The sequence below is a fragment of the Drosophila yakuba genome, chromosome X (assembly GCF_016746365.2).
Source record: "Drosophila yakuba strain Tai18E2 chromosome X, Prin_Dyak_Tai18E2_2.1, whole genome shotgun sequence".
NCBI lineage: Eukaryota > Metazoa > Arthropoda > Insecta > Diptera > Drosophilidae > Drosophila > Drosophila yakuba.
Window position 1 is genome coordinate 2,546,381 of NC_052526.2, and position 27,419 is coordinate 2,573,799.

General features: G+C 42.9%; 4 protein-coding genes and 1 long non-coding RNA gene across 8 annotated transcripts in view; 4 read left to right on the forward strand and 1 right to left on the reverse strand.

Moving 5' to 3' along the window:
• The first annotated feature begins 75 nt into the window (after positions 1–75).
• LOC6524043 (E3 ubiquitin-protein ligase MARCHF7) lies at positions 76–1,453 on the forward strand. Of its 3 annotated transcripts, none has more exons than XM_002099876.4 (3): positions 76–666; positions 823–1,038; positions 1,104–1,453. In XM_002099876.4, the coding sequence occupies exons 1-3, from the start codon at positions 304–306 to the stop codon at positions 1,344–1,346; spliced, it is 822 nt and encodes a 273-aa protein (XP_002099912.1). In that variant the 5' UTR covers positions 76–303; the 3' UTR covers positions 1,347–1,453. The 3 variants fall into 3 exon arrangements, with proteins under 3 accessions (XP_002099912.1, XP_043062785.1, XP_039232282.1); XM_039376348.2 differs by having other exon boundaries at positions 558–666; positions 810–1,038; XM_043206850.1 differs by lacking the exon at positions 1,104–1,453 and having other exon boundaries at positions 96–666; positions 810–970.
• Positions 1,454–1,749: 296 nt separating this feature from the next.
• Positions 1,750–7,750, forward strand: LOC6524044 (amyloid protein-binding protein 2). The gene is made up of 8 exons (XM_002099877.3): positions 1,750–1,913; positions 2,319–2,615; positions 4,162–4,781; positions 4,846–5,070; positions 5,140–5,241; positions 5,417–6,093; positions 6,165–6,322; positions 6,380–7,750. The coding sequence occupies exons 2-8, from the start codon at positions 2,436–2,438 to the stop codon at positions 6,509–6,511; spliced, it is 2,094 nt and encodes a 697-aa protein (XP_002099913.1). The 5' UTR covers positions 1,750–1,913; positions 2,319–2,435; the 3' UTR covers positions 6,512–7,750.
• Positions 3,393–4,149, reverse strand: LOC120321967. The gene is made up of 2 exons (XR_005561712.2): positions 3,755–4,149; positions 3,393–3,695 (listed from the first exon to the last, which is right to left on the reverse strand). It is a non-coding gene; the product is annotated as an uncharacterized LOC120321967 (long non-coding RNA).
• Positions 7,751–7,883: 133 nt separating the features above from the next.
• LOC6524045 (anaphase-promoting complex subunit 7) lies at positions 7,884–10,144 on the forward strand. Its single transcript, XM_002099878.4, has 5 exons — positions 7,884–7,993; positions 8,051–8,558; positions 8,702–9,366; positions 9,433–9,713; positions 9,773–10,144. Exons 1-5 carry the CDS (start codon positions 7,922–7,924, stop codon positions 10,077–10,079), a joined length of 1,833 nt encoding a protein of 610 aa, XP_002099914.1. The 5' UTR covers positions 7,884–7,921; the 3' UTR covers positions 10,080–10,144.
• An 866-nt stretch (positions 10,145–11,010) lies between these two features.
• LOC6524046 (GAS2-like protein pickled eggs) overlaps positions 11,011–27,419 on the forward strand; it is a 48,458-nt gene continuing 32,049 nt past the window's right edge. The window contains exons 1-2 of one of the 2 annotated variants that reach the window (XM_015189969.3): positions 11,011–11,442; positions 16,194–16,283. The gene's annotated coding sequence lies outside the window, so the exon portion shown is untranslated. Of the gene's footprint in view, positions 11,443–13,338; positions 13,740–16,193; positions 16,284–27,419 lie in introns of those variants that run through there. The other variant, XM_002099879.4, reaches the window with a different exon arrangement.

Sequence of the window (27,419 nt, forward strand, 5' to 3'; positions counted from 1 at the left end):
CTCTACGAGTAACTGGTAAAATTAAAGCTACTGGGAATGCTATACAGTATGCCGTTTGTTTCTTGGCAATAAACTATGTGTGAGGTGTGCTCAGAAACTCGGTAAAAGTCCAACGTTCAAGTTGTATGTAAGATGTCGCAGAAAAATCCGGTGTAAAAATTTGTTTTTCAAAATTTGGTTTGTAACCCACATTAGTAAACACGAGCGCCTCTACTGCCAAGCAGTTTTCACAATCATTGCAAGCAGTGCAGGCGCCACAATATACGTTGCATTCACGCAACAACATCTGTGTACCCGAGCAATATGTCGCATCATCCACACGTTCTTACCGAGGCAGCTGCCCTCCTCCTGATAAACGGCTTGGATGCCACCGGCAGTGCCACGCCTCCCAGCGCCCAGCCGCCTCCCGCAGCGGCAGCGGAAGTAAACTGCTTGCCGGAAATCGTTGCATCGGCTCATCGGATGGCCAGTGGCACGCCCACCGCCTCCATGGCCGCCCTGGAAATATCATCAGCTCGACAGAGGATGCTGCCACTGATAACGCGAAGTCCCTTGGAGGAGAGCCTCCATTCGGCGAACGAGAATGGCAACTCGTGCCGCATCTGCCGCTGGAATCGCAGCGACATGGAGATCATCAAGTGTCCGTGCAACTGCAAGGGCAGCGTGGTAAGTGTGGTTCCTTACACAGCACCTGCTACCGCCGGCAAGGGTTCCAGTTCGTGGGAATACTCTTCCCTTTACCGACACCAGCTTAGTAGCATCTCAAAATCTTGCATATGGGATTGTCTTCTTGGACTTACGGCATTCAGGTGATCTTTGCAGGGCTACATCCACCTGAAGTGCCTGAAGCGCTGGATTATGCACAGAAGGGATAATCGCTGTGAGGTCTGCAATGCAGTCTTTGACATTTCGGAGGAGCGGGTCAGTCTGAAGCAGATGATCCGAACCTTCTGCTGTGGCCGTTGTTGCGGCCTGATTGTGAAGCACCTGCTATTTAGCGCCTCGCTGATGCCACTAGCCCATATCATATTGCAGCAGGTGAGTTTCAACTGAGCTTGGAGTTTCACTGGCTTTGTTTTAAGTTGAAAACTTGATGATCAAAGGTGCTGCAGTGCATGGATACTATGAATCAGGGCAGCACCGAGCAGCTTACCGTCCAGGAGGTGTTTGTCGCCTCCTGCGCCCTGCTGACCTCCAGTGCCCTGTTCTTCCACTTCTTTGAGTTCGTCACCACACGGTTCCTGCTCATCCGGAACATTCTGCGCCACTGGTGGATGTTTGGCAGCACCTCCGACTTTGCCCTGGTGGAGATCGAGGATGAGTCCATTGATTTTTTTGATGACTAGGCTGATGATAAGGGTTGAAGTAACAAGTATGATGATTGGAAGGCAGTGCCGTCTTAGGTAGTTCCACCAAGAACGTGATGTAATAAATGAAGTAATTTATTACATTATTTTATTGTTTTATTATTTTTAGTATCAGAATTTTTAAAATACGCTGCCGGAAACCGCCAAAATATTTACATCAGTTTTAGTATTATTTTGCACATGGTATATTTCCCGAATCGCGGGTGCTCAGCCTACACACTATGCATAATTACAAAATCAAATTTTATTTGCAATAGAAAGAGTTTAATATATTTCTAAACGGTTAATAAAGATTTAATAGACTTTTGAGGACCCTACGGTAAGGTAACACTGCGATCTATCGGTCGGTCCGCAGTGAAGTCCCGCAGCAGTGGCTATCGATAAGACCAGCTGTTTGCCACCACTAGTTCCATCAAATCGACACACGAAAATAAAGAAAAAGTGCTGCAGAAACAATACAATCCCCAACACATTAGCCGTGGGCCACGATATCGACTTCAGCCGACGGGCCATTAGACAATTAGATGTATTCCGATTTCGAGTTGTGTAAGTGCTAGAGAATTCCCATTCGAGCAAAAGCAAAACAATCGCAGCAGCAACAAAGCAAGGCAAAACGTAGCAGCGAAAAACAAAAGCAAAGCAGCGCGCTGGCAGAGAAAGGAAAACCGAAAAGCAAAAACAGAAACACAGAAACCAGAATACCGAAGAACGCCTTTAAAGAAAGTGAAGTGAAGTGCGAGACACACTCGAAAAAAACCAGATCTTGTTGTGGACCTCTTCTGCTCTTGCTTTTAACCGTGCTTTTTGTTTTTGTTTGCCTTTTCTTTCTTTGTCTTATTCGCTCAATTTGTTTTATTTTTTTGGTTTTTTGATTGTTTTTGGTTTTCTGTACCCGCGGCACGTGTGCGAATGCATTTCCCACAAATATCGACAAATCGAAACTTGTTGCAGAGTGCCACGCCTCCCGCGAGTCCCCCGCCCGCCCCTAAGGTTAGCATCGCTGTAAACGATAAACAGCGATAGCATCGAAATAAAAAAGAAAGGCAATATCAACAGCAAATCAGCGAGATGGCTGGCCAACAACTCGCAGCCCTGATCCAAAATCCAATTCCCAACACCCCGAAGGCCCTATACGACCTGTCGCTGCAGGCCCTCATCGGGAGTATGAACACCAAGATTCCGGCGCTGGACAGGATCAACCGATTGGCGGAACTGCCACGCAACCTGCTCATCGATGTCTACGAAATGGTAAGTGCCAGCACTTCTTTCCCTCCAAAACTCAGTTGAATCCCATTATCATAACCAGTATGGGGCAATAGCTAAGTTATAATCTGGTTAACTGGGTTCTGAATACTAATAATGCCCCTACGTTTCCTGGTTTTCAATGTCGTAAGTTACGTTACCCAAAACTTATGGTACCATCTCATTATTTTATTATTAGTACATCTAAATGTGTATGAAATTCCGTTTTAAGAGCATATCCTCAGCTTTTATCTGTAAATTTTTGTGACGCTTATTTTTCGAATGATGCATACACACACACATTAAATTCCCGGAACTATGCGCATTCAATCATTAAGATTCTTGGCAGCATGAGTGAGGATCCCTAAATTTCGATACCTTACCACCTTAACTTAGTTCTTGCCTAGTTAGTTCTTATCTGAACTCGCCATACACATTTATGTATGTACATACATATTTCGCCACTGGCAATTACCATTCTCTCGTACCCATTATCAGCGATGGGGGGTATGGACACTTGTCTGTTTGTGTTTGTTTGCTTTTCCGCTTAAATTGTTTACACCCCGCCAGTCTGCCCATTAACCCTTGGCAGCAAGGCCTTCGCGAAAATTGTAGATTAACACTCACTAGCCTAGCACTCCCACTCAATGCATTCAGATTTCTCTGACACATTATGATTGGCACTGATTTAATTGTACATTTTACTATAACCGATCGTTAATCGTTATCTTTACAAATATGTACATAATGCAGCATACTACAAGCTAAAGGATAGATTGCTGATAAAGTTCACCATCATCAATTGAGACCATTGTTTATTTTGACTGAACGATCATAGCGATCTGATCGACATATCGAATAACGACCTTCAATTATCGGAAATTATTGTTTATAATGAGTTTACTTAGTAATCCAGGGATAAACTGGCGCTGCATTCCGTTCGGATGGATTCCGTTCTGATGAAGGCAACCCGAGTCGACAGACCCACAGGTGGTTGCGAGTGTACAATGTATCTACAATGCTGGCCAGTGCCAGCCTGGGGTTTCGATTCCTCCATACATGGATTGTCATAATATGTGGCAATTACTGTGTAAATTATAAACTGAAGCGACATTGAAGGCGGGGGGCTCTATAAATAAACCAACCAGTTGGATGGGTCCAGCGCGCTTTGATTGTCCTGTTTGGAAATGGTGGGTCTCGTTCTGGGATTGGGATGGCGGATGGGGGATGGTGGATGCAGTGATGCATAGACCTTGCTTATATGGCGCAGCTGCTGGCTGAAGAGCCATTGAACTTGCTGATAATGGCTAAGCAAATTCCATTGTCCGCTGATTGGATGTATTTCTTTTCTTCTCTTCTCTTCTCTTCGAATTGGTTTACTTTTTATTGGCGACTCCAGTACTAAAATCTTAAGCTTTTCAAATAGGATTATCGATTAGCAATTTGTTCCCACATTAAAGTGTTTCGTAACTAAATTACTGACCTATTTTGCCACTACTAATGCTAATGCTACTACTATACCAATAACCAATCGCTTTTTCCACATCCACAGATGTCGCAGCAGGAGTCCTTGAAGGACACGCTGCTGGAGGAGCTGGCCCAGCTGGAGGTGTTCGCTCGACTCGTTCGATACCCAGCTGCTCGCAGCCAGTTGCTGCACATAATGGCCTCACTAATGGCCAGCAAGAAGATGCTGGCCAAAAGACTCAGCGAGAACTATGTATCGCGCTATGAGGTTGCCGGTCAGGAGGAAGAGGAGGTGGAACCGGAATCGGAATCGGTAGATTCGCACAAGGAGACGAATAAGGATACACCGGAGGATCGCACAACGGACCTCAGTAAAATGTATATCTACGACGGGGAGGCGTCAGAAGCAGACAGCGGCACCAGTGATTTGTGTTCCGAATTCAGTGGTGATATTCTGAGCATACTCGGTCTCCCACAGAAGAAAGACACCCCGGTTGAACCCACTGTGATCAACGATTCTGACCTCGAGGAGCTGCCCGCCGTGGAGATGCAGGCCATCGACCTGGGACTGCGCCTCGGATCGTTCCTCTCAGAGGCTGGATGGATGCAGGAGAGCATAACCGTGCTGGCATGCCTTAATGGAAGACTGAAGGACTTGCCGACCCACAAACACTGGTTGGAGTTGCGACTCGACTGCCTGCAGCGGTAATTTATATATTTATTAAATCTATTATCAAACAAACTAATCAAATATATCTCCTCTGAATAGGCTTCTATACGCAGAAGCGGCCCATTGCAACTTCAAGCTGGCGCAGCGCACCTACGAGGAATTGATCGGTCTGAACAAATGGCTCAATAGTCGCGTGCCAACCCAGCTGGTGGCCATAGCCTACACTCAGATTTCCGCCATGTACTTTGCCCGCAATGAGTACAACTACAGTCATATGTGGAGCGGTCTCGCCATGCGATTTCTAAGGGGATCTGCGAATCCACGGTGAGTTGTGTTCCTATTCTCTTTAGCCTCATATATGGGTGGCTCATATTTCCCCTTAATCCCCGACAGCATCACCATCGATGTTCTGCGCCAGGCGGCCAAGGCCTGTGTTGTTAAGCGGGACTTTGCCCGGGCCAATCTGCTCATCTGCCAGGCGGTGCGACGCGCACGGTAAGCGAATCATTCCATGGATTCCACAACATTTTGCCCTTCTCTTTCTTTTCGGTGATAATCTGGCAAAAAAACAAATCAATAGTTGTCAAGCAATCGGTGCTTCATAACGAACTTCTTCACGATGTATCCAGTTTATAATTAAAAACTTATTCGACAACTTTTTTTCCCACAGCGAACACTTTGGCCCAAAGCACCAGAAGTACGGCGATGCTCTGCTGGACTATGGATTTTTCCTGCTCAACGTGGACTCTGTCTTCCAGTCTGTAAATGTGTATAAAGAGGCACTGGCCGTGCGCCGCGGTATTTTTGGCAATATGAACTTTCACGTGGCCATTGCCCACGAGGATTTGTCTTATGCCTATTACGTTCACGAGTACAGCACCGGTGACTTCAGCTGTGCCCAGGATCACGTAGACAAGGCAGTGAATATCATGAAGCGTCTAGTGCCCAGCAATCATCTGATGTTGGCCTCGGCAAAGCGTGTGAAAGCGCTTCTGCTGGAGGAGATTGCGCTGGACAAGATGGCTGATGGCATGGACGAGGAGGATCTGCTGCTCCAGTCCGAGGAGCTGCATAACTTCGCCCTGCTCCTCTCGCTTCAAGTGTTTGGCGAGGTGAATGTGCAGACGGCGAAGCACTATGGAAATCTGGGGCGTTTATACCAAACGATGAATCGCTTCGAGGAGGCGGAACGAATGCACCAAAAGGCGATCAAAATCAAGACAGATCTGCTGGGTGCCTTTGACTACGAGGTGGGCCTGTCCATTGGACATTTGGCCTCGCTATACAACTACCAGATGAAGAAATACCGTGATGCCGAACAGCTTTATCTGCGCAGCATTGATATAAGTATGTGTATACATACTGTTAGAAAAACTATTCGTTGTTAAATTTTACATATATTTGCATTTTTGTTGCAGGCTTGCGTCTGTTTGGGCACTCGTACTCTGGCCTGGAGTACGATTACCTGGGTCTGTGCCACGTCTACGAAGCATTGCACGACTTTGAAAAGTATTTGAAATATGCGCACAAGCTTGAGAACTGGCAGATGCTGCGTGGTCAAAACCTCACTCAAAATGTATGTAACTTTGCATCGTTTTATAATTGACATACGGATTGACCGATTTTCTTGCAGAAGTCCAGCTATCCCGCCATCGAGGTGGACTATTCTATCGAGGAGGTCAAGAGCAAGTTCTTCAGCATGTGCGTCTGCAAAAACACCCCAAACCGCTCGGAGCTAGTAGAGTCAACGACGAGCTCGAACTGAGCAGGGGCTTTGGGAGTGGGAGCGGAATTGGATATGGTAGCGGACGACGATGAGGAAGTTACAGTTGCACCCGCACTAGCAATCGCAATCGCAATCGCACCCACACCCCCGGCATCGGATGGCACAAACTGGCGGGCAAACTGCAGCAGGAGCAGCGGCAATGGTGTCGGCGGCGGCAACATATGTAGTTTGTCCTAGATAAGAGATTCGCATAAGTTAGCCCACGTTGATTAGACAGAAAATAAGGTGGCATCAAGGATCGACCCGTGTGTTCTATAAGAATGTCTAAGCATAGTTAAATAGCCTAGCTTGGTCGGCCTCTAATATTCAACCACGCTTTGTTAAAGGTTTTGTTTGCCATTTCCATCGAATAAGCCCCGTAGTTATACCCGCACTATAGGTATTATTATGTCGTACCGAGAGTGGGTCAGTTCAGTAAATGTTTCACTGTGTTCCAGTCATCATCGAATACGTCCAGTACCCCTAGTTCCCAAAGTTTTCAAGGATGCCCAGTCCTGTTTTTTCAGTCAGATAGACCTAGGCTAAGATGTAGTAGTATTGTTGGAGCTTCGGTTACCCGGCTAATCGGGCAATCGTTGAGCAAATAGTTTTTTAATGTATTCCCCGCGTTTTGTTCCATGTACAAATGTTCAAGTTTTTGTGGATTTTTGCATCTAATAATTCTACTTTTGTATTCGTTTTTTTTTGGAAACCAGAAGGCCAGTCATCAGAGGATTAACTTTGCTTTTGTTTTGCTTTCTTGGGAGTAGCAAGTATATTCAATTTGTAATTTTCCCCTATAGTATAAGATTTAAAGTTGTGTATAGCGCAAGGAGTAAGCCCATTGTATAGTCTAGGCCAACTCCAAACGATAATATATGTATATTTCCTTGCGTTCACTTCAGAAAAAAGTGCATCAAAAGTATTGTCGCAGCACATAACATTCAGTAAAGCAACTGGAGTGCATTTGCGACCGGCAAGCGTTGTAAATAACTCGGGTTGAATATTACAGCTTCCAGTTAAAAAAAATAAATGGTTTGTAATAATACACACACATACATAACATATATAAATAAATTAATGCCTACAAATAAAGACAGTTTATACCATTTACATTTGCTACCTAGAGCGATACTTATAATACACAATTGTAGTTGCAAAACTCTTTTTGGCATTACCTAGCGATTTAGTTTAAGACCGACGTCGTAAATCTCAAAATAAAATATCTGCAAAAATGAATTGTGCTCTTTGTATTGTAATTGCTTTGTAAGCGAGGTTTGGAACCTTTTAAACACTATTCAAATTTCGAATCGATATCGGAAAATCACGATATGGACTAGCATCTGCATTAGCATTCGATATTCCTGTCTTACACGAGTTTTTCTTCCAGTCTTTGGACCAGCGCAAAAGATGGAGAACGCGCTATTTGCCAATATTAAGAAGCTTTACGATTACAAGCTGTACGAGTGCGTTATTCCAGCGGTAATATCCGATGATGATCTTAAAAATAATTCCATATAATACAATCTAATTGGGCAGGCGAAACTGTTAAAAACCGTGCTGAAGAATGATCGCTATGTGGCCACTCTGGAGGTGGAATACCAGGTACAGCTCTATCTAGTGAATTCGTACTACAAGGAGCGACAACATCGCGCAGCTTTAAGGCATTTTGAGGAGATTATCCACCAACGGCGACACATGGTGCGCCACAAGAACGCCTGTTTGGTGGCCATCGAAAGTTCCTATCCGGAATTTGTGGATGCGGAGCTGCGTCGTCGGGCCGCCGAGTGTTATCGTGAAATTGGAAATCACAGCATGGCCGTAGCTACTTTGCTCCAGGTGCCCGCAAAATTGCGCTCGCCGAGGATCAATTTCATGCTGGCCAGGCTGCAGCATCACGGCTCCGGATACGGATACCCCAACAAGTCGGAGGCCCTGTTCGGCTACAAGGAAGTGTTGCGCGAGTGCCCAATGGCGCTGCAGGTGATCGAGGCCCTTTTGGATCTGGGAGTTGATGGCAACGAGGTCAACTCTCTGGTGATGCACGGTAGTACATATGCACAAGATTTTCCAAATTAATCCAGTAGTTTCAAACTTGGGTGATATGGTCCTTTCATGGTCCTTTCATGGTCCTTTCAATCTACCACAGTGGGGTCTCTAATCCATTCATATCTTTACCATATCAATTAGCTGCCACGGTGCCCGGCAATTTCGACTGGCTGAGCACGTGGATCAAAGCCCTCGCCCAGATGTTCGACTGCAAGCACTTGGACGCGGCCCGCACTTTCCAGAGGCTGCAGGACACCACCATGCTGCGGTGCAATGAGTACCTGATGATGGCTATGGGCAGGTGCCTCTACTACCACGGCAACTATATTCAAGCGGAGCAGCTCTTCGCGTCAGCGATAAGTGCCAATCCGGACAACGTGGAGGCGATCGCAATGCTGGCGGTGGTCCGTAGTCAGGAGGGCGTTGATGGGAGCATGGATATGGATCGCCTGTATGCACAGGTGACCTCCGAAGTCAAGTACTCTGCAAGTCATTGGTTTGTCCATGCGCAGTTGATGTACGATTCGGGAAAATTCGAGCGGGGCTTGAGTTTCGTTGGTCAATGCCTGAATTTGGAGCCCCGACACCACGAAGCCCTAATCCTACGCGGCCGCCTGTTGATCTCGTTGGAGCGGCACAAGGAGGCGGCGGAGGCCTTTCGCACGGCACAAACTGTGATACCATATCGTTTCGAGGTGTATAGGGGACTTTTCCACAGCTATTTGGCTCAGAAGCGATTCAAGGAGGCCCATACCATGTGCAACTGGACACTGCACATCTTTAAAAATTCGCCCAGGAGCCTCACGGTACTGCTGTGAATCTCAATACTTCCAGTGACATGGTTTAATTGGCCTCTTTACTTTTATCGACAGATGTTTGGTCGCACCCTCTTTCATTCACCGGATCCAAAGATTAGAAAGACTGCCCGCAAGTTTGCCGAAAAGTCACTGAAGATCGATCCCAACTACACGCCGGCGGTGGCTCTAATGGCCGATATCTGTCAGGTCGAGGGCGCACCCAAGGCCTCCATTAAACTGCTCGAGGATCACGTTTCCCTCTTTCCGCAGGCGAATCTGTTCACCCATCTTGGCGATATACTGCGAATCCAAAAGGAACCCATCAAGGCGCTGGAATACTACTACAAGGCATTGGGGTGAGTTGATGGTCTTTGGGCAGTTATACTATGGTGTATCTATTTTAAACAATTTGCAGTAAAGATCCCAAGTGTGAGCGGACTTTGCGAGGAATCAGTTTATTGAGTAGTTCCAATTATATAGATGAATCACCTGTCCTGGACGAAAGTGGCGCCATTAAGGTGAATAACCAGCCATCCGCCAATGGACTGGCCCCACCCTGTGGAACATCGAATGGGGAATGGTTGGGTGCCGATGGTGCAGAGAATTCTCGGGAGGCATCCTCCTCACCAGCCGCAAGGTCAGGTCAGGAGGGAGACGAAGATGGCGCCGTTTGGCACGACGTCGATGCGGAAATGATTACCATGAATTTTGATGGGCATTGAGCCAGGTTTTTGCTAACGTCCCTATTTATATTATTTATTTTCTATGGAATGTTTATTGTCTTGCCATGCTATTTTTGTAATTAATTCATTTAATTTTTGTAATTTTGTAATTTGTAATCAAATAAAAAAAAACGTTTAAAATAAACTAAAAATAACAATAAACTTAGAATTAAAATTTAAATTGAAGCCCCACGCGAACTAGTTATTTTTGATATACTGCAAAGTGTGTTTTACAGCAAGCAGACTGTGTCAGCACTTAATCGGAGAGCGTTGTTAAAGGTATAAGAACTGTAACAACATAAACTCAAGAGGTGTAGCAAAGGGGCTCTAACCCCTTTCGCCATACAAAAATAAATAATAAAGCCCAGCATTAAACAAGTTCATTACAAGTTGTCAAGAACTTAAAATAATTTTTTATCGAGAATATACCCCACCAAATTATTTTCTCCACGATTTTGGCCCAGTCACTGTTAACAACATACCCGTAAAAAAATATCTCTCAATGTTAAACTTTTGATGAGAGTTTGTGCCGCCAAAATCAAAATTAAAATCTCCGAATGTAAATATATGTACGCACAGCTTTAACTAGAATATTTGTATATATAGAATAGAGCTTACCAGATTTAGTCATAATTCACGCAGTGCTTTTCTGTAAAGAAAAGAAATAATTAAGGAAATTATAATTAATCATCCAGCAAATAGGGTAGACAGACTTACAAAGTTCATCTTATATTTTAAGATTTGTATATACTAAGCTTAAGGTACTTGGTTGTCTGAGCTTATCGCTCAAAAGCCTAACAAAATTCCCAACAGCGTGCGTGTTAACATGGCGCGAGAGGCTTAACAGCGACGTCAGCGTCGTCGTCGCGAGAGAGAAGCAGCGGCGTCGGCAGAGCCTATATAAGAAATAGCGGCAACCCATTTTTTGAAATTTTCCAACCGACACCGCGCGCTGATGGTTGTGTCTCGGTTTCCGTTAGTTCTTTTCGAAAATTGTCTCGAAAACATGCGTTAAATTGTGGTGAAACAATATCACACGATGATATTTGATTTCTTTCAAGAGGATATATTGTTATAATGATTGCCATATATACTCCTCACAACCCAAACGATTTTGGGCCGTGACGCGGAATTTTTTGTTTATGTTCTTTTGAAACCAGTGTGCGAAAAGAAACCCTTTTTTTCGAATATAAACCGCGAAGTGAAGTGCCTTTTGAACCAATATACACGCAATATTGATATGATTTAAAAAGATCTATATTAATAAGATTTTTCCCACAATTGTTATACTTGTGAACGAGAAACACACAAATAAACCCCAAATTTGCATACAAATCAATATATTGGCGGAGCTCTGCGAAAGGTTTGTATTAAAATGTGTAATATTTCAAACAGGCGTTTTAGTTATAGCATTTAGTCATTTCCTATTCCATTTCGACGAGACCAGACAAATGGTTGAGTTGATTTAATCGGACACACTATGTTTATCAGTGGAATAAAAACAAATGGGAGCGTTACACATGTTTGGCGATTGTGGATTTGTGTGTTGTGTTTGCCTTGTCGTTCTTTCGTTTGATAAAGCCCAGAAATATTGTCTTGCACACATGCCCTATCGAGTGGGTCACCAAAAAACCATCCAATGCACATACATCGTACATATGTATGTATATGTATGTATAATATCACCCACTTTATCAGGCACACGCACTTGTTGATTTCGGCACTTTTTGTTGCACTTTGCCACTGCAGTTTTGTGCCAATTGTGTGTCGATTTCCTAGAACGCGATGGGTTTGTCATGTCAACAAGAATGGCAAAGTTCCCTTGGCTTTGTTTCCGATGACTTTCTTGTGGACGGGGGCTTCCGCGAAATCGGCTGATGAATAAAATTAAAATCCGCTGCACACCATAAATTTGCCCCCTCAAAAATAACCCTCTCCAAATCGCTCATCCGCCCTTAAATTCTTCGGCTTGCCAATTAAAAGCAATAAGGCAAAACGTTGACAGGATCGCCTTACAGATGCGGGCACAGATTTAGTTCACATTAAAGCAACTAAAACCTAAAAATTTATATCACAAAAAAATGCTTGTAATTAGCCTTATTTTAGCTATGTTTGTGGCTATTTCAATTTTATTATTAACATATGTATAATATAATATAGTTATAAAATCGACTGTTATTTTGACCTCAGCTGTGCGTGTGTCAACAAACAATTTACAGCTGTTTACGCCTGTTGGACTCCCGCAACAACAACAAGCTGAGGCAAAGGAATGAACGGAATATTAAGTGCACTCTCTCTCTTTCCTCTCCGAATCCCCTAGAGAAATTACGAGAGCAGAGATCTGCTGTGGTGTGAACTGTTGGTTCTCAAAGTCTCGGGCCGTCAACGGTCGAACTGATAAGGAAAATGCTCAACTGATAAAGGGTAAAGCACCAACACACTCGCACATTCACACATTCACACACAAAGCGTCGAGAGTTGCGGGTCTTGAGTTCTAAAGTCCCGGGGGCTTGAGTCTTGTGTCTTAAGTTTTGGTTCTACCGTTTGGGCTGGGCCTCCATATGTTTTCCCATCGCGTAAAGCGGTCGCAACGCATGCGCCTCTCCTCCCACGGCTCGCGGCATCTCTCTCGTGCGCCCCGTCTCTTTCCCACTCGCACTCACGCACACTGGCGTGAGAGATAGCGCTTATGGGATTACAATAATTTCCAGAAATCAATGCACAGTGGTGCCCCACTGACCCCCCACTGTTTGCTTTAACTGCGATTTTATTGGCCTACCAATTATGATGTTCGCGTTTCGATTTTAAGCATTTCTGATACACAATCCCAATAGTTATTAAAGCCTTAACAGAGTCATTCTATTGTACATCCCTTTATTACTTGTACATTAGCATTACTTTATGTTGATCTATAATATAAACTGGTCTATAAAAGTGTGATATATACGCATCTGTCATTTAAATAGACGAAAATCCGTTTACTGGCTGTTTCTCCATTATATGTATACCTTTAAATTATAGATTACATATATTTCCCTTAGATATGATAGTTATTGTTGAATACTAGATCCACTGTGCTAACTATTGTAATGCGTTATGCCTTCTGCTGCTTCTTTCGTCCTTTTCGATTCTCTCCCGGTATCGGAATAGTTGGGCAAGGACTTGCGCGGAAGCTGCTGGCGAATGGGGAGGGGCAAGGTGGATATTGCAACCCTGCGGTGCTGGTGCTGGTCCTGGTGCGTGTTGCGAAAAGTTGGGCTGAGCCACGTTAGTCTTCGGTCATATGGTCGCCCGTCGAGTTGCGGAGTTCGGGAGTTGCGGTCTCGCGGAGTCGCCTTCTCGCGCTATTTGGTGGCGTCCACGCTCCGAACATCCTGTGCCACTATAATTCCCGATTTCCCCGTTTCCGTTTCCGTCGCTGCTCCTCGACTTCTGAATCTACTACTTGCATACTTAATCTTTTTGTTTGGTGTTTGGTGATTTCCAGCTGTGTGTTTCAAGTGAATATTAAGAAGGGAAAACATTGGTGTTTTTGCATCGCTGTTGTTTAGCACACTGTGTAGCTATAGCACACTTACCGCTATAATAATAACGTGCTTCCTCGTCTGGCCGATTTTTCGGTACCGCCTCTGCCGTCGTCGCGTGCAGAAAAAGTAAAAAGTAAGCGCAGAATTTAACGTACATTTAAGTGGCATTGTTGTTGTTTTGGTCTGTTAGGGTGGCAACCATCGATTTGCGTGTCGCGCAGCCGAAACACAAAAATTCAAAACTCAAAATCAAATCGGCAAAAAGAGTAGACATACAGGGAAACAAAAGAAATCTAATGCCAAAATAGCAATTCGATTGTCTGATTTGGGCGAGAGAGAAAGACCCAAAAATCAAACAAACAAATAAACAAACACACAGCACAAAATAATGATTATTATTATTATTATTATTGGTATTGGAATTGGAATTGTAGTTGGAACTTATCGTTTTATTTGTCTGCCAATGATACACACTGCAGATACATACATATATCTGTGCCGGAATGCAATGGTGTAAATCATAAACATGAGGCGCATTCAATTATAATTCCACATGCAACGACACCCCCGATAACGAATGAGCACTATATAGTACCCCTTGGCTTGCCAACTCACCCGATCTTTGGTGTGCATATATACATATATATATATACATGGATATGTACATATAGGAATTACAAGTGAACAACAAACTGTGACAGCTCGGTTGGTCCCATTGCTTATGGGGTTTATCTGAAGTTCCACTTACAGACCGACAAATGACAAATGTCGCGGCTATATGCATATGCACATCCATATATGGATTTCCATAAAATATGTCATACGACCAGGGATAAGGTTCCAGATCCAGTTTTAACCACTTAGGGGTAGGCCAATTTATGACTGTAGAACTTTATAGTTAAGTAGATCGTCAAAGGCCATATTCCTTCATGACCATAAATATAATAGTAAAGATAAACAGATAATAGTGGTTGTTTATTCCAAGAAGAAATTACAGTAAAGCCATTTCTTAACTGATCATAAGACATCGAAGCTTTTGGTCAAACATAGCGATAAGAATGGCTGAATGCTCCAGTTTCAAAGCTCTCTTTTTTTTATGAAATCCTGTCGATTTTTCCCTTAAAATTCTTCTGCCGCACCAAAAATAGAGTAGACTTCAAAAGATTATTTATTATATCCTGTATGGACTAGTAAAGGTCCATGTTTTGCTTTAAATATACGGGAATACCAAAGAGGAGACACAAACGCTGAGTCATAAATCTTTCTGTAAACTTTCTTTGCATCGTTGGATGTCTGGCGCTTAATTAAAGAACTTGTGAATGTTCTATGGCAATATTATTAATTTTCCCTTACCGAATTTTGCCAACATTTTCATGACTCATAGTTTTGCAGGCCACCCATCGACGTGGCGCCTCTTTTTTTTATTATTATTTGCCAGGAGTTTGAGTCACGTCAGCTGTTCTAATGAGTAAATGGTAGCCGGCAAATGGGGAAGTGTTTGGGGTGGTGGGCTGAGTTGCTAGCTGACCTTGATGACCGCATGCGCAGGCATTCGTCACGCACTCGAAAAAGAAGCCGGAGATTCCCTAAAAAGGTCAGAACAGCACTCTGCATATGTGGCATTGACCTTGCCTAATTCTTACCTGCCCATTAGACCCTCTCACCCGCTAAGTGGCCTTCATGGGAAAAGGTTGGCCCAAGGTCCAAGTAGAAACCAAACCAATCGTATTCAAACAGAAGGTGTCAAGCCAACGCACAAAAAGATAGAGATAAATTGGTCGATATTGGTTTTTCGATAGTTTCGAACAACCAACAAATGTTATGAAGTATCAAAATGGTTTATTAATAACGATGATAATGATGAATGCTTGGATACTTTAAGCCGCAGGACACACCCAAACTATTCTCTGGTGGCGGTTCCGTTTCGACTTTCAATTGGAATTTCCTCTAGATTGCGTGCGAATTTTCGTGTATTTTGGACGTGGTGTTTTCCCAACTCTCTTGCCATTTCCGCTTGTCAGACATTTGTCAGCTTTTAGCTTATTGCCAACTTCTGTAGCAAAAGTCCATGAGCGATTGCGAAACAAGCCTACACCGATTGTGAGTCTGGGCTTTGACTTTGGTTTTGGGTTACTGCTTGGGTTTGGGTTTGGAATTGAAATCGGGGATTTGGATTGGGTCCGAGACTTTAGCCCACCTTAGTACGGTTCCATTTTCGTATTCATCAACTCTATAACACTTATTTTTAAGTCGTTTCTTTTCGCTCATTTCAACGCATATTTACGTAGGCCATTCGTTAAGGCAAGTTAACGCCTTTATTTATTGACTTATTTGTTTAGACCAACACCTCGCGCCATCTCTCTTGCCAGTTCTCTAGTTCTCTACGATGTGTGGAACGCTCACTCACGTTCAATGACAAAAAGCAAATAAAACTCCATTTACCGTTTTCGACTTACGTCTCTGATGATGTCACACTCACTGTCTCTATAGCATAACTAAAAGAAAAAAAACGCCAAACTATCTATCTACTTATATGCATATATGCACATTTCATTTCATTTTCGATTTCCTTTTTTTCCGTCCTCAGGTTCCGGCCGCAATTGAGGAAAACCAACAGAAACGAACAAGAAACCAAACAGAAGAACGCGCACCGAGTGAAGATATCAACGCCAGATCGGTAAGTTCATCAAAGGTCGCTGGGGGAAGTGTTAAGCAAAGGGGGGCATACACATACATACATATGTATGTGTTATGAACTTTTGTTTTGCGGGTGGGGGGTGGTGATGTATCGTAAAAGTCATAGAAACTTTCATTGTTATTCAAAAATTTATGGGCTGTACAGATAGGCTGTGTTTCATTTTAAATATAAATTTTCTGGTATTTTAAATATTGTGTAGATTTCCACAACTATATTCCTTGCCATATAAATATATATATATTGCCAACCTAGGAAGCCTTTCAATTCAATGGGTAAGCAGAGTCCTGATTTGTAGAATTCCCTTCCCAAGAATTCGCTTCCTGAAAAAAGATAAATCCGATCATTTGCCATCTAGAAAGAAATGCGCCCGGGAATTAATCACTTTGGTTCTGGGGAAACGTGTGAATCATGTGGCTATATGCTCTACACACTTACTATATATGCCACGTTTGATAGAGTCAAACGCATATCTCTTGGCCATGATACAAATATACGAACGGTTTCGTCATAGACCGAGATGGCTATATATATATATATATGTGTATATATAATATTAAGCTATATTCGTGTGAGCGCATTTTTCGGGGGATTATGTCGTAGGTCAGGGAATCTGAATGTGCGAAAGAAATGCTCGTTGCGATTGGTTATGAATGGGCAGACCGCCAAAAGAATCTGTGAGTCACAAAAATACGGCGCTTCTTCGGCTGCATTTTTGGGTTTCGTTTTCGTTTGTGATTTCGATTTCGTTATCAAGTGCTTATCAGGCACCCCAATTGGCATTCAACTACTAACGCGTATCGGAAAAACGTGGCGCGAAATTCATTCATTTCAACGATCGCCAAATGGCGACAATCGATAGCTCGGGTCGATTTGTCGTCGTTTGTCATATGTATACTCGCCCCCCTTGTGAACCCCTTGACTATTTCAATATTCATGAGTATGCAATCGCTCCTAGTTCCAGAGTTCCCAAAATGGACAGCCGAATCGACGTCAGGCACCCCCATCTCCGATCAGTTTTGGACAGTTCATTTATTTATTTCGACAGGCGACAGTCGTCAGGCGGGGAGAGAGCAAGAGTGTGTCAAGTGATCGCCAAAGGGCCACGAAAACGGCGGAATACTAAATGCCAGGCATACAAATTGCTGGGGAAACGGAATAGATCATCGATCAGCTGGCAGTTGATCAAACACAGATAGTGCAGATGACAGACGAAGGGATCCCAAGGTGAATGGGAAATGAAGCAGAGGTGTGCTATCCTCGAAATACATTTTAAGAGTTGAGGATCATCTTTACTCCATAAAGAACTAGGATCTCACCCTCTGGCAGGTAACTCATGTGGGTATTTTAAAGTAGACACAAAATAGATGATCCCCTAACAAAGGTAAAGGATAAAAGATAATCATGCAATATGAGATATTTCATTTGTACTCAACTAATTGAAATGCAACGATAATAAATCATTTCACTTGACCACCCAAAATTCCTAAACACATCTTTAAGTTTTATTGTAAAAATGAAAAGGCATTTTAATGGATCTAGTCATTTTTTGTTTAACGATTTCTAATCCTAATTCAAAAGGTTAATTTCGTTTTCAAACATACTAGTCTGGGGCTGGGGTGAGAAATCTCCACATTTTTTTGCAACGTTTTATGCCTTATTTGCGAGTGCTGATCTCTCCATTCATATTTGATTCACAAACTCTATGCGTGTTGATCGTGAGGCATTTGCCCGAGGCGATCTTTTGTCTCTTTGTCGCCACTGCTCATTGAATTAATTGTACACGGAGTCGCAACTTGGTTGGTCCCATCTTCCGTCCCATCCCGGCTCGATCTTCATCTGTAAGATTGCAACTGCAACTGCATCTGCATCTGTACGAGTATATCTATATCTATATCTATATCCATCTGCATCTTGAGGAGCAGAGTGATTCCCAGGCCCAGGCGCCTTGTAAATTTAGTTGTTCGCGCACGCAATTTGCTGCTGGCTCGCAGATGAGATGCTTGCTGTGGTCATGAACCCGCATTGTAGTTGCCATTTTATTTGTTTATTAATTGCTCAGCCCCTCTCGCCAGCGGTTGATGGATGATGTGGCTCCGTCGTCTCCAGCTTCAAATCCATCTCCATCTACACAACCATTTTGAGCTCCGGCTCCATGTCGTTGGCATATGGGTTGTGGGTGAAATGAAACCATTCAAGTTGACTGCCGCCGATGCCGTTGGCTGATGACAATGAAATGCTGAAGTTTCACTTGGATTATGCCTCGACAGTCATGGGTATTACGCAGTTTGATCTCGCATTGATCTCGAGTGATCCGCCAGGCAGAGTTTTTGCCAGAGATTCAGATCTTTAACGACCAAATCGTAACGATGTAACTGCATCAGTGCATTTCAATCCCCAAGTGATTAAATGATCTTTCAATTAGGATCCTACATAAAATCCTTTCATGTCTGTCCAAAAATGTAACCGAACTTAGTCTGCGATCATTAGAGATAATCTCTTCAGGCTTGAAAATCATCAAGCGATTAAAAGCAAATGTTGGTATCATTAAGTGAACATTTAGACCGCCACTTTTTAATGTACTCAACATCTGTTAAGAATGATCTATCCGCATAATGGCTGAGTTACCATCACTTTTTTGCGATCTTTAGCGATCGCCAAGCAGGCGTGAAATCATCGTTATTATGATGATTAGTTTTTTGCTCAACGGCGGGCATTATTATCAAATTAACACGGCGCTTCACAGACCCATTACACATACATATACATATGTATGTATATAGAAGTTAGGGGTGATTTCGAGGAGTGGAAGCCAAGCGGATCCGATTAAATGCCTTCGACGATTGTCGCCTATTAACAAAATCAACTCGGATGCGGGCGGTCTGATGATGGGCCTAATCAAAAATGTATTTATGAGATACACGACGGCATATTTGACATCATAAACACACACATAAGATATATACATTTAGTGGGTCAGGGGTATCGGCGGTGCGTACTTAAATCTCATTACATTTAATGGCATTTAGTCATCAAGGGTTTCATTTTGTTATGTGCACATAAGCCTGTGATTTTGCTGGAACTGTCGGAAGATTGTCAAAAATCCGTGGAGATCCGTTTCGATGGATATGGAATATTATGAATGGGGGCGACAAGCGATCGAATGTCCGAATGTGATCACATTTCGAATGCCAAATAGTTGCGCATGCGCATGCGCATTTTTTGGCCACTGAATTATGAATCGAGACGTGAGATGCGATGGGGTTTGGCGACCAAAGAGAGACTCCAGCGAAACGAAGCAAACCGGACTGGACCAACCTGATGTACGGAAAGGTGAAGACAAATTGGGCAGCTTACATCATGAGGGGGTTTTGATTTTTTCTTTTCGGTTTTTTGTTTTTTGCACTGTCTGACAGCAAATATATATCGCCCAAAGGCCCGGCAATTAAGAATTTTTGTCTTTGGCCTGGCCTTTAAGACAAAGTTGCCTGGGTGGGCGAAAGATTTTGGTGTGTGCTTTATGCTGTTTCGTGTGTGCTTAGCTTAGCTTGTAGTTCGTTGTTTGCAGTTTGAGTGGCTGTAGTTTGTTGCTCATTAAGTTCCTCAAATGGCAGTCAAAAACTGTTGGCCGGAACCGGGCGGCGAAACCCAAGCCTGGCCAAGAATCATTATGTCAATGTCGGGTCCCCGCCTCTCTGAACCTCTAAATCTCTGACTTCACGAACCGACATTTAATTTGCTGTTTTGGGTTACCTCATAAGTCGACTACCCGCGACTCTTCGCACTTGAGACTCGAGTTTGTGGAGATCTATTCTCGGCGATTTTGCAATCGCGTCCGAGTGTGTCAAGTGTCGATCGCTTTGTCCTCGGCCACTTGAGCCAGGAAATCAGAAATCAAACAGCAGACAACAGAGTCTCTTTCAAAGCGTTTTTTTTCTTTGATTTTATTCCCCGGCTAATCCCTCACGGGATTTGAAGGACCATTTGGGATACAGGATGGGTTTTTGAGTTTCGAACTCAAATATCCATGACTTGGCACTCCTCTCCTGCTAAAGTGCTCATCCATCAATGGGTGACTGGGATGTTTAGATCAAACGATCGCTCCGATTGAATCATTATGCCCAGGTGATCCAACTTGATCCCATCTGATCAACTGGGCATCCCCGTTGTCTTGTGCATAATTTGTAACCAAATTTAGTTACTTCTTTGCTGGTTGATTGGTTTCGAGTTCTGGGGGCCATAGGGTTTGGGTTTCTCTTGCAGATCTGTGATCATTGGGTTGCGTGTGTGGGGCCTTGCGTCTCTCGTTACGATCGCCTAGCTGCAGGGGATAATTTCTGTTGGCTGCGTGCTCGTCATTCCCCTGATTGGCCCGGATCGTAAAATCAAAGCGTGCCTCGTGCCCTGCCCCTTTTGGCTAAGAGATCATCCAAATTTTTTACGAGCGCCTTAATGCCCGCTGACTTGGTCGCCCGCCGGAACCTCACTTTTAACCATCGAAAAAATAGAGTCAACATTGTACCTTGATTGACGGAACGTTAGATAGATCATTTAATTTAAACTATTTATGGATATTTTATGGCGGGCGATTTGCATTTGGCCAACTTTCCATTTGACTAAATGAAACCTAAATAGCACTTCCCCCATCATCAATGAACGTCCAGTAATCGTGGGGATCATGAATGGAATTCCATTTAACGAAGTGAGAATGGTGGGAAGATTACAGAAAGCAGGAAAGATTATAGAGGTGGTATTAAGTGATTGAGTAGAAGCCTCTAAAAAATTCTATTATGGTTTCTCAAGGGATCTGCATTGAAAAGGTAGAACATATTGCCCAAAAATATAATTTAAAAGCAGCTTACATCTTATAGAAATTACCAAAATAGTAATGAAAAAAAGGACCGCAAAGAAGGTCTGAAGAGAGATTTAAAAGGGATTACCGAAGCACAGGACCTTTTAAAACCCATTGAGATATCCAAATAATGCCGTATTTGTAGTACAGAAATACCGCAGAAAAATCCAAACGACTGATAATGTGAGATAAATAAACCAAACTGGGCTTTCAAGCGCCATCATCTCATGCTCCTTCCTTTGAAGGCCTATCTAACATCCGGTGTTGGTATTGTGTCATCCATCTATCAAGCCATAGTCACTATGCAAACAAACACCATATGCCAATGTGAATCAGGCACAAACAGTTGAGGCTTTAGCTCTGTTTCTGGCAAAGAGTTATTTTATCTTATCTGGTGTTTACGTACGATTTTAGTTCGATTTTGATTTGGGGCTGCAGTTCGCTTTTGATGGGGTTCGGTTCGAAACTTTTTTGTTGGGTGTTTACCTGCTGGAGATGTCTGGAAATGGAGTTTACGAGTTCATATGGCCAGATGTACACATCCAGGGCAAAGATATATGTATGTACATATGTACAGATCTATATGTTGCGCCCAATTGTTGATTCTGCTTGAAAAGTCTTCTTCATTTGCAAAGACCAAACAAAAACACAACTTTCTGTATTGACTGAGGAACTTTATTTGCTGCTGCGATCGTATCTTTTGACTTGTATCTGTAAATGGATACATTGGATACATATCTCTCTCTCTCTATCTTTGTGTATCTGTAGCTGAATCTGAATCTGCTTCATCTCCGTGTGTTTTTATTGTGTTTACACTTGACTCCATCATGTTGCTGGTGCCTAGGATTGGGTCGTGTTGAAAAGTCTTTGCAATTAGCACGCTTTCAGCACATACCAAGCACACGCTATTGGGTCAAGGTTAGTAGCCCAGCCCCATCACTTGGGCTTTAGACTCCCCTCGCCTATCTCCATCTCATCTTGGATGCTATAAACCTAGCCCTACTCTGGTCCGTCGTCCCATCGCGAGCCAATCCATCTTGCCATCGAGTCAAACTATTGAGCTGTTTGTATTTACATTTATATTTGTATTTGTATTTGCCTATCTGTATCTTTTCGCTGTGGGCGTAAACACACGGCAAACAACTTCATTTGAGTGGAAATCAGACAAGAAGTTGTCGTTGTCGTCCCAGTTTTGGGTTTTTAGCTTGGGCCCCTTTGTATTCAGGTCATGTCGGGTCAAATAGTAGACTAAACAGTTATGGCAAGTACTTCATAATGGCAAAGCGAGTCATATCGTTAACTGATTTGGAATTCAATTTATTTTGTGATATAACATCACCAAAGATTTCTCAATTCCGAAAGCCCATAAACATATTAATTGATTGTAAACAACTTGAGCAACTTAAGTAGGAACCCAATTTAACTGCCTGATTTTTGTAATTTATGAGAAGCATTACGCTTTTGCGGCATAAGTTCGCGCCGTGTGCATCGTTTTCTCGAATCAATTCGATTTATTGAAGAGTTTCCAGTGCCCTACCATATTCCTGGTCCTCCTAGAAGTGCTTATCCCTAATTGGAAAAGAACCAAGCATCTTGGTTGAGAGATGGATATGGAAGTGGGAATGGAAGTTGATGTCAAAGTCGGAGACCTAACCCCTATATATGTATATATACAAATGTGAATGGCAATTCATGAGGCTTGGCGTCCATATAAATTTATATATACGGATTTATATGCATGCAGCTGCCCTTCCTTCTTTCCTCCGTTCATCTTTTGTATGCTCCCTAAGTTCCCGGTTCCCAGTTCCCAGTTCCCCGATTCTTTCCGTCTTTGTGACGTTAATTAGAACGATGCACCATGCATGGCTGCTGCAGTGGATTGCCATTGGGGGATTGGGATTGCAAGAAACGCGATGAGGAGTTCTCCGACCGTCTCTGCAGATATAGCTTCTGTTGGATTAACGGCACACGTGTCCGCATCTTGCGCTTATTTATTACCTTTCAGCACTGACTGAAAGAATTTTCCCTTTTCTTTTTAATGGTTTTTTTTTTTTCGTCTCTCATGGTTTTCACATTTCTGATTTCATACTCTAACTTTTATCCGAAGTTCTGCTTTGCTAATAGATTCTTATCAAATTTGTAGTGCGATTTTTATGAGATCTTCATAGTGTGTTGCCAAATTACTTGCCATTGCAAGACGGTTTCTATGAATATAGCTACAACTTACAGTTTGGGAGACCATAAATCCAATCAAAGCTATAATTTTCCATCACACACAGATTCGAAGGGCATTCGTTATTCCGTATTGAAATATGGCCCATTTCTCTCCCATTCTCATTGGTTTCTAATGTATCGCATGTCGGACAAAACGATGCGGACATCGTTCAGTGCTCTCCCTTGAATTCCTTGCCGGGTGCATTCCTTGTGTGCCAAAATAAAGTAAAGTAAAATAAAATCCAACGTTCCGTTGAAAGGTGAGGATCTGGGGAAGGGACAAAGGGGATGCTGAGCAGACCAAGACCAGGCCCAAGCAATATCAAAACCACTCAAGCGCGAACGGGAAAATTTCAGCACATAAATATTTTCCAATTGAGCAGGCCATGCAGTTTATTGGTTTTCACTTTTCAGCCCTTAACCTCGACACAGCCACCCCATTTTCCCCTTTTTTTTTAATGAAAATTGTTCACCAAGCCACCTTATATCGTCTTGTTAAATCTTCTCGCCTCGATTCTTTGCAAGTAGTTGCAGTTTCAATTGCATAAAAGTATGTAGTTGGGGGTTAAGTGGATTTTATACTTATGTATGTATCTATATGACTGGTATCCACATGCACATCTATTTTACAACTGGCGGGGCCCCATTCTTTTCCATTCCAATTGCAGGAAATTATCGTTTAACGCCTATGTCTATTCTTCTCTATTGCCTTTGGGTATGATAAGCTATAAGCTAATGCATACATTTGATTGCCTTTTTCTCAATTCATGGAATAGTCAGCATAATTTCACGAAAGCATTGCTTTGCGTGTCGAAAATCCGCATTCTTTTGCAGATTGAAAAGTGATGGGTACAAATCGTTGATCTAATCTGATAGTTGTGATTAGCATAATTAAGATTGATGGATGGATGGACACGTTTAGAAGGCCAGCTACCTTTTTCTAAGCTTTTTCTTAGTCTTTAACCCATTGGCTTTGAATTCATTCTATATTACCATTTAATAGACGAAAATTACGATTTTTCCCTATTTCTGGGGAACGACATACAAGTTAATTCTTCTCTGTGTAAGCCACCAACTTAGTCTGGTTGGCCCTGAAAGTTTGGATTTTTAGTGGCTCCAACTTTGACAACGTCTGGCCCCGCCTCCATCTTCAGCCCCCTCCCAAGCCGCCCCCTTTTTGGTGCGTTTTCCAATTTGTTTTTCTTGTTGTTTTTCGCATTAATTAACAAGGTGAACGCGGCGCGAGTGTGTTGATAGGTGACCGGTTTTGGGGTCAGTAATGGGTTAATGGCTTGCTTATGTCTGTTTGTTGTCGCAGATTTGTTTAATTATGCCAAGACATGTCCGTGGGTGTTCGTGATGATGGGGATGGTCGGGGGTTAAGGGGGCTAAGTTGGTTATCTATGCTGCATTGAAATTCTCTGCGCATGCGCAACTCAAGAACAGCAACAATATCGCAGCAACAGCAGCAAAAGCTGCAACAACAACGGCAACCTGTCAATGTCGCTGCAACAAAAACAACTATGAATTACCTTTGACAAAATGCCGACAGTGAACGCCCCCTACCTGCACCACCCGCCCCCGCAAAAAAGTCCAACGATTCCGATTCGTTTCAAATTGCAAAAACAGCAAAAACAGAAGAAAAAAAGGTAAATAACCAACTTACTGAAAGTGCATTAAGCACACACATACATTGGCAAGAATACAGGTACTCACACAGAAAGAAATTTAGATACATTTATATAATATCCACCCTTATTAGTTAGGCATAATATAAGGAATTAATTGTGGCTGGACAACGTATCAGTTCTTATGTTTTAATTGCGAATGATAGTAATTAACAACCTTTTTCTAGCTGTGCATAGATACACAGATTTATGCTTGTTATCAATATAAAATGCACTTTTCCCCTGCTTCTTCTCACAGCTACTCACATTTGCATTGCATTAAATTTGCATAAATAATTCCATTTAGCTGCACCAACAGCAACAACTTGAAACTAAACCGAGTGAGTGCAATAAAACTGATGTGTCCCCGAACGGTAATCACCATCCCCATCACCACCCCCAGTACCCCGTAATATCCAGCACCCCGGCGTACAGTTGCTCCATCCGGTTGCAGTTGCATGTTGCATACTGCAAATGGCAGATTGCACATTACACGTTGCACATATGTGTGTTGCAAGGCTCAAGTGTTTATATGTTTCTTTTTTTTTTCTCGTCGTTGTTGGTGCGTTTAGGATGGGTGGTGCAGTAAAAATGTCTTTATTTTTACCCGACGAATGTTGACAGATATGACCAAATGATGAACCAAATGTGAGGGAAAAGGGAAGTTCGGAAAAAACCCCAGGATTTGCCTGGAGGGGAAAAATGCGAGGGTGAGACGATGGGATTTTGCCGGCACATTTCCTTGTTTCCATAATCTTCTTAGCACGCCCACTTCTTGCAGTTGGTCTGTTCGCTTATTTATTTTCTTGTTATTTCCTTTGATTTAGCTTTGTGTTTCCTTCGTCCATGTTGGTTACCCTTTTCTTTGAACTTTTCCATTTCGCAGGCGTTTGGTGTTTTTCCAAAACAATACCATAAATACCTTTTGTATAAGAAATACTCTTAGTATGTATTTATTTGTACATATATGAAACTTGTCCCAAAATATATGTGCATATTCCCACTGTTTTTCCTTTTTTCTGGTACCATACCATACCCAATCATAGTATCCTTATCGGGTTCCGCACTCCAGACCCACTCTTTTCTTATCCACCTTCTCGGTGTGAGTTCGTGTCCCTCGGCAGCACAGCTTCCTACCATTTCAGCAATGCCCAATGTAAATTGTTGCCCTTTTCGCGCCCCGCATTCTAAATGTTCCGCCTCATTTTGTGGGCGTTGCGAATTCTTTGTTCATTTATCGGCTGCACAATTCGTTTGGGCCATTCCGACGACCATTCGTTACGACATTTCCCTGCGAGCTATGGTATATGTTATATGGTATAAGGTGGTATTGGTATAAATACTACCCCTCCCGGGGTTTCCAGACAGTATTCCCAGGCAGCAAACACACACAGATGTGAGTGCGGGGGTATATTCATCTAGGCATTCGCTGAGTGCTTCTGTAGCTGCCGTGGCAATTAATCGATTAGCTGGGCACATTTATTTCACATCTCGCATTTCTTATTTAAATTTTCCATTTATTTTCCCCGTAGAGGAGCGAGCGCTGGTGGCGCCTCTCCTGTCACCATTTACGATTGCCCAGCAATTTGCCAGTGAAATATGACGGAACAATAATGATAATAATGCACTGGGCGTTGGTCAAGCTCGATCGTCGATCGTTTTTAGAATGCGCGCCGTTTTGCATGCGAATTGGAAATGAAATGGAATGAAATGATCGAAGGCTTTGAGAAACACTCGAGTGCGCTGATCTCGAATAACAAAACCAAATGCCAATGCGGAAATGCCAGCGCTGATCTATGGTCGATGGTCGATGGTCGATGGTCTATGACCAATGTCCAAAGATCGAGATCTGCAGAGGGAGGCGTGGGTTGTTCTTCGACGGGTGGGTGTATCTATATACACATATCTGCAAACTGGAGCGAAAATGAACGCCTTGAAAGCTTGATAAATGAGCGCTGAAAACATTGATCAATGAAATTCGCTCAAGAGGTGCCAATGAACTCGTCTGTTTTATTGCGGTTTACTCTCTTGGAGCTACCAGCAGAAAAAAACCTTGAGGAGATAAGTCAAATCAATAGACTTCAATAGGTACTGAAATTGCAAAGAGCAATGTGTCAGTAAGATCATTGATCACTGAGCAGGAACTATAACTGATAAAGAAAATTAAAAGCCTAAGCGGCATTTGACTCCGTTCTATATGTGATTCAAACATAGTTGAGACTTGATACAGTTTAAATGGGTTTAAAGTAAGTAGAATATCCTCTCGATAGATCTCAAGCTGCAACAATGATCACTAATCATTCTAGCCATTAGTCCCTGACTTCAATTATTCTCTGATAATCGATTTGCTCCAAAGCAGATCTCGTTTGGGGATTTTCAATGATC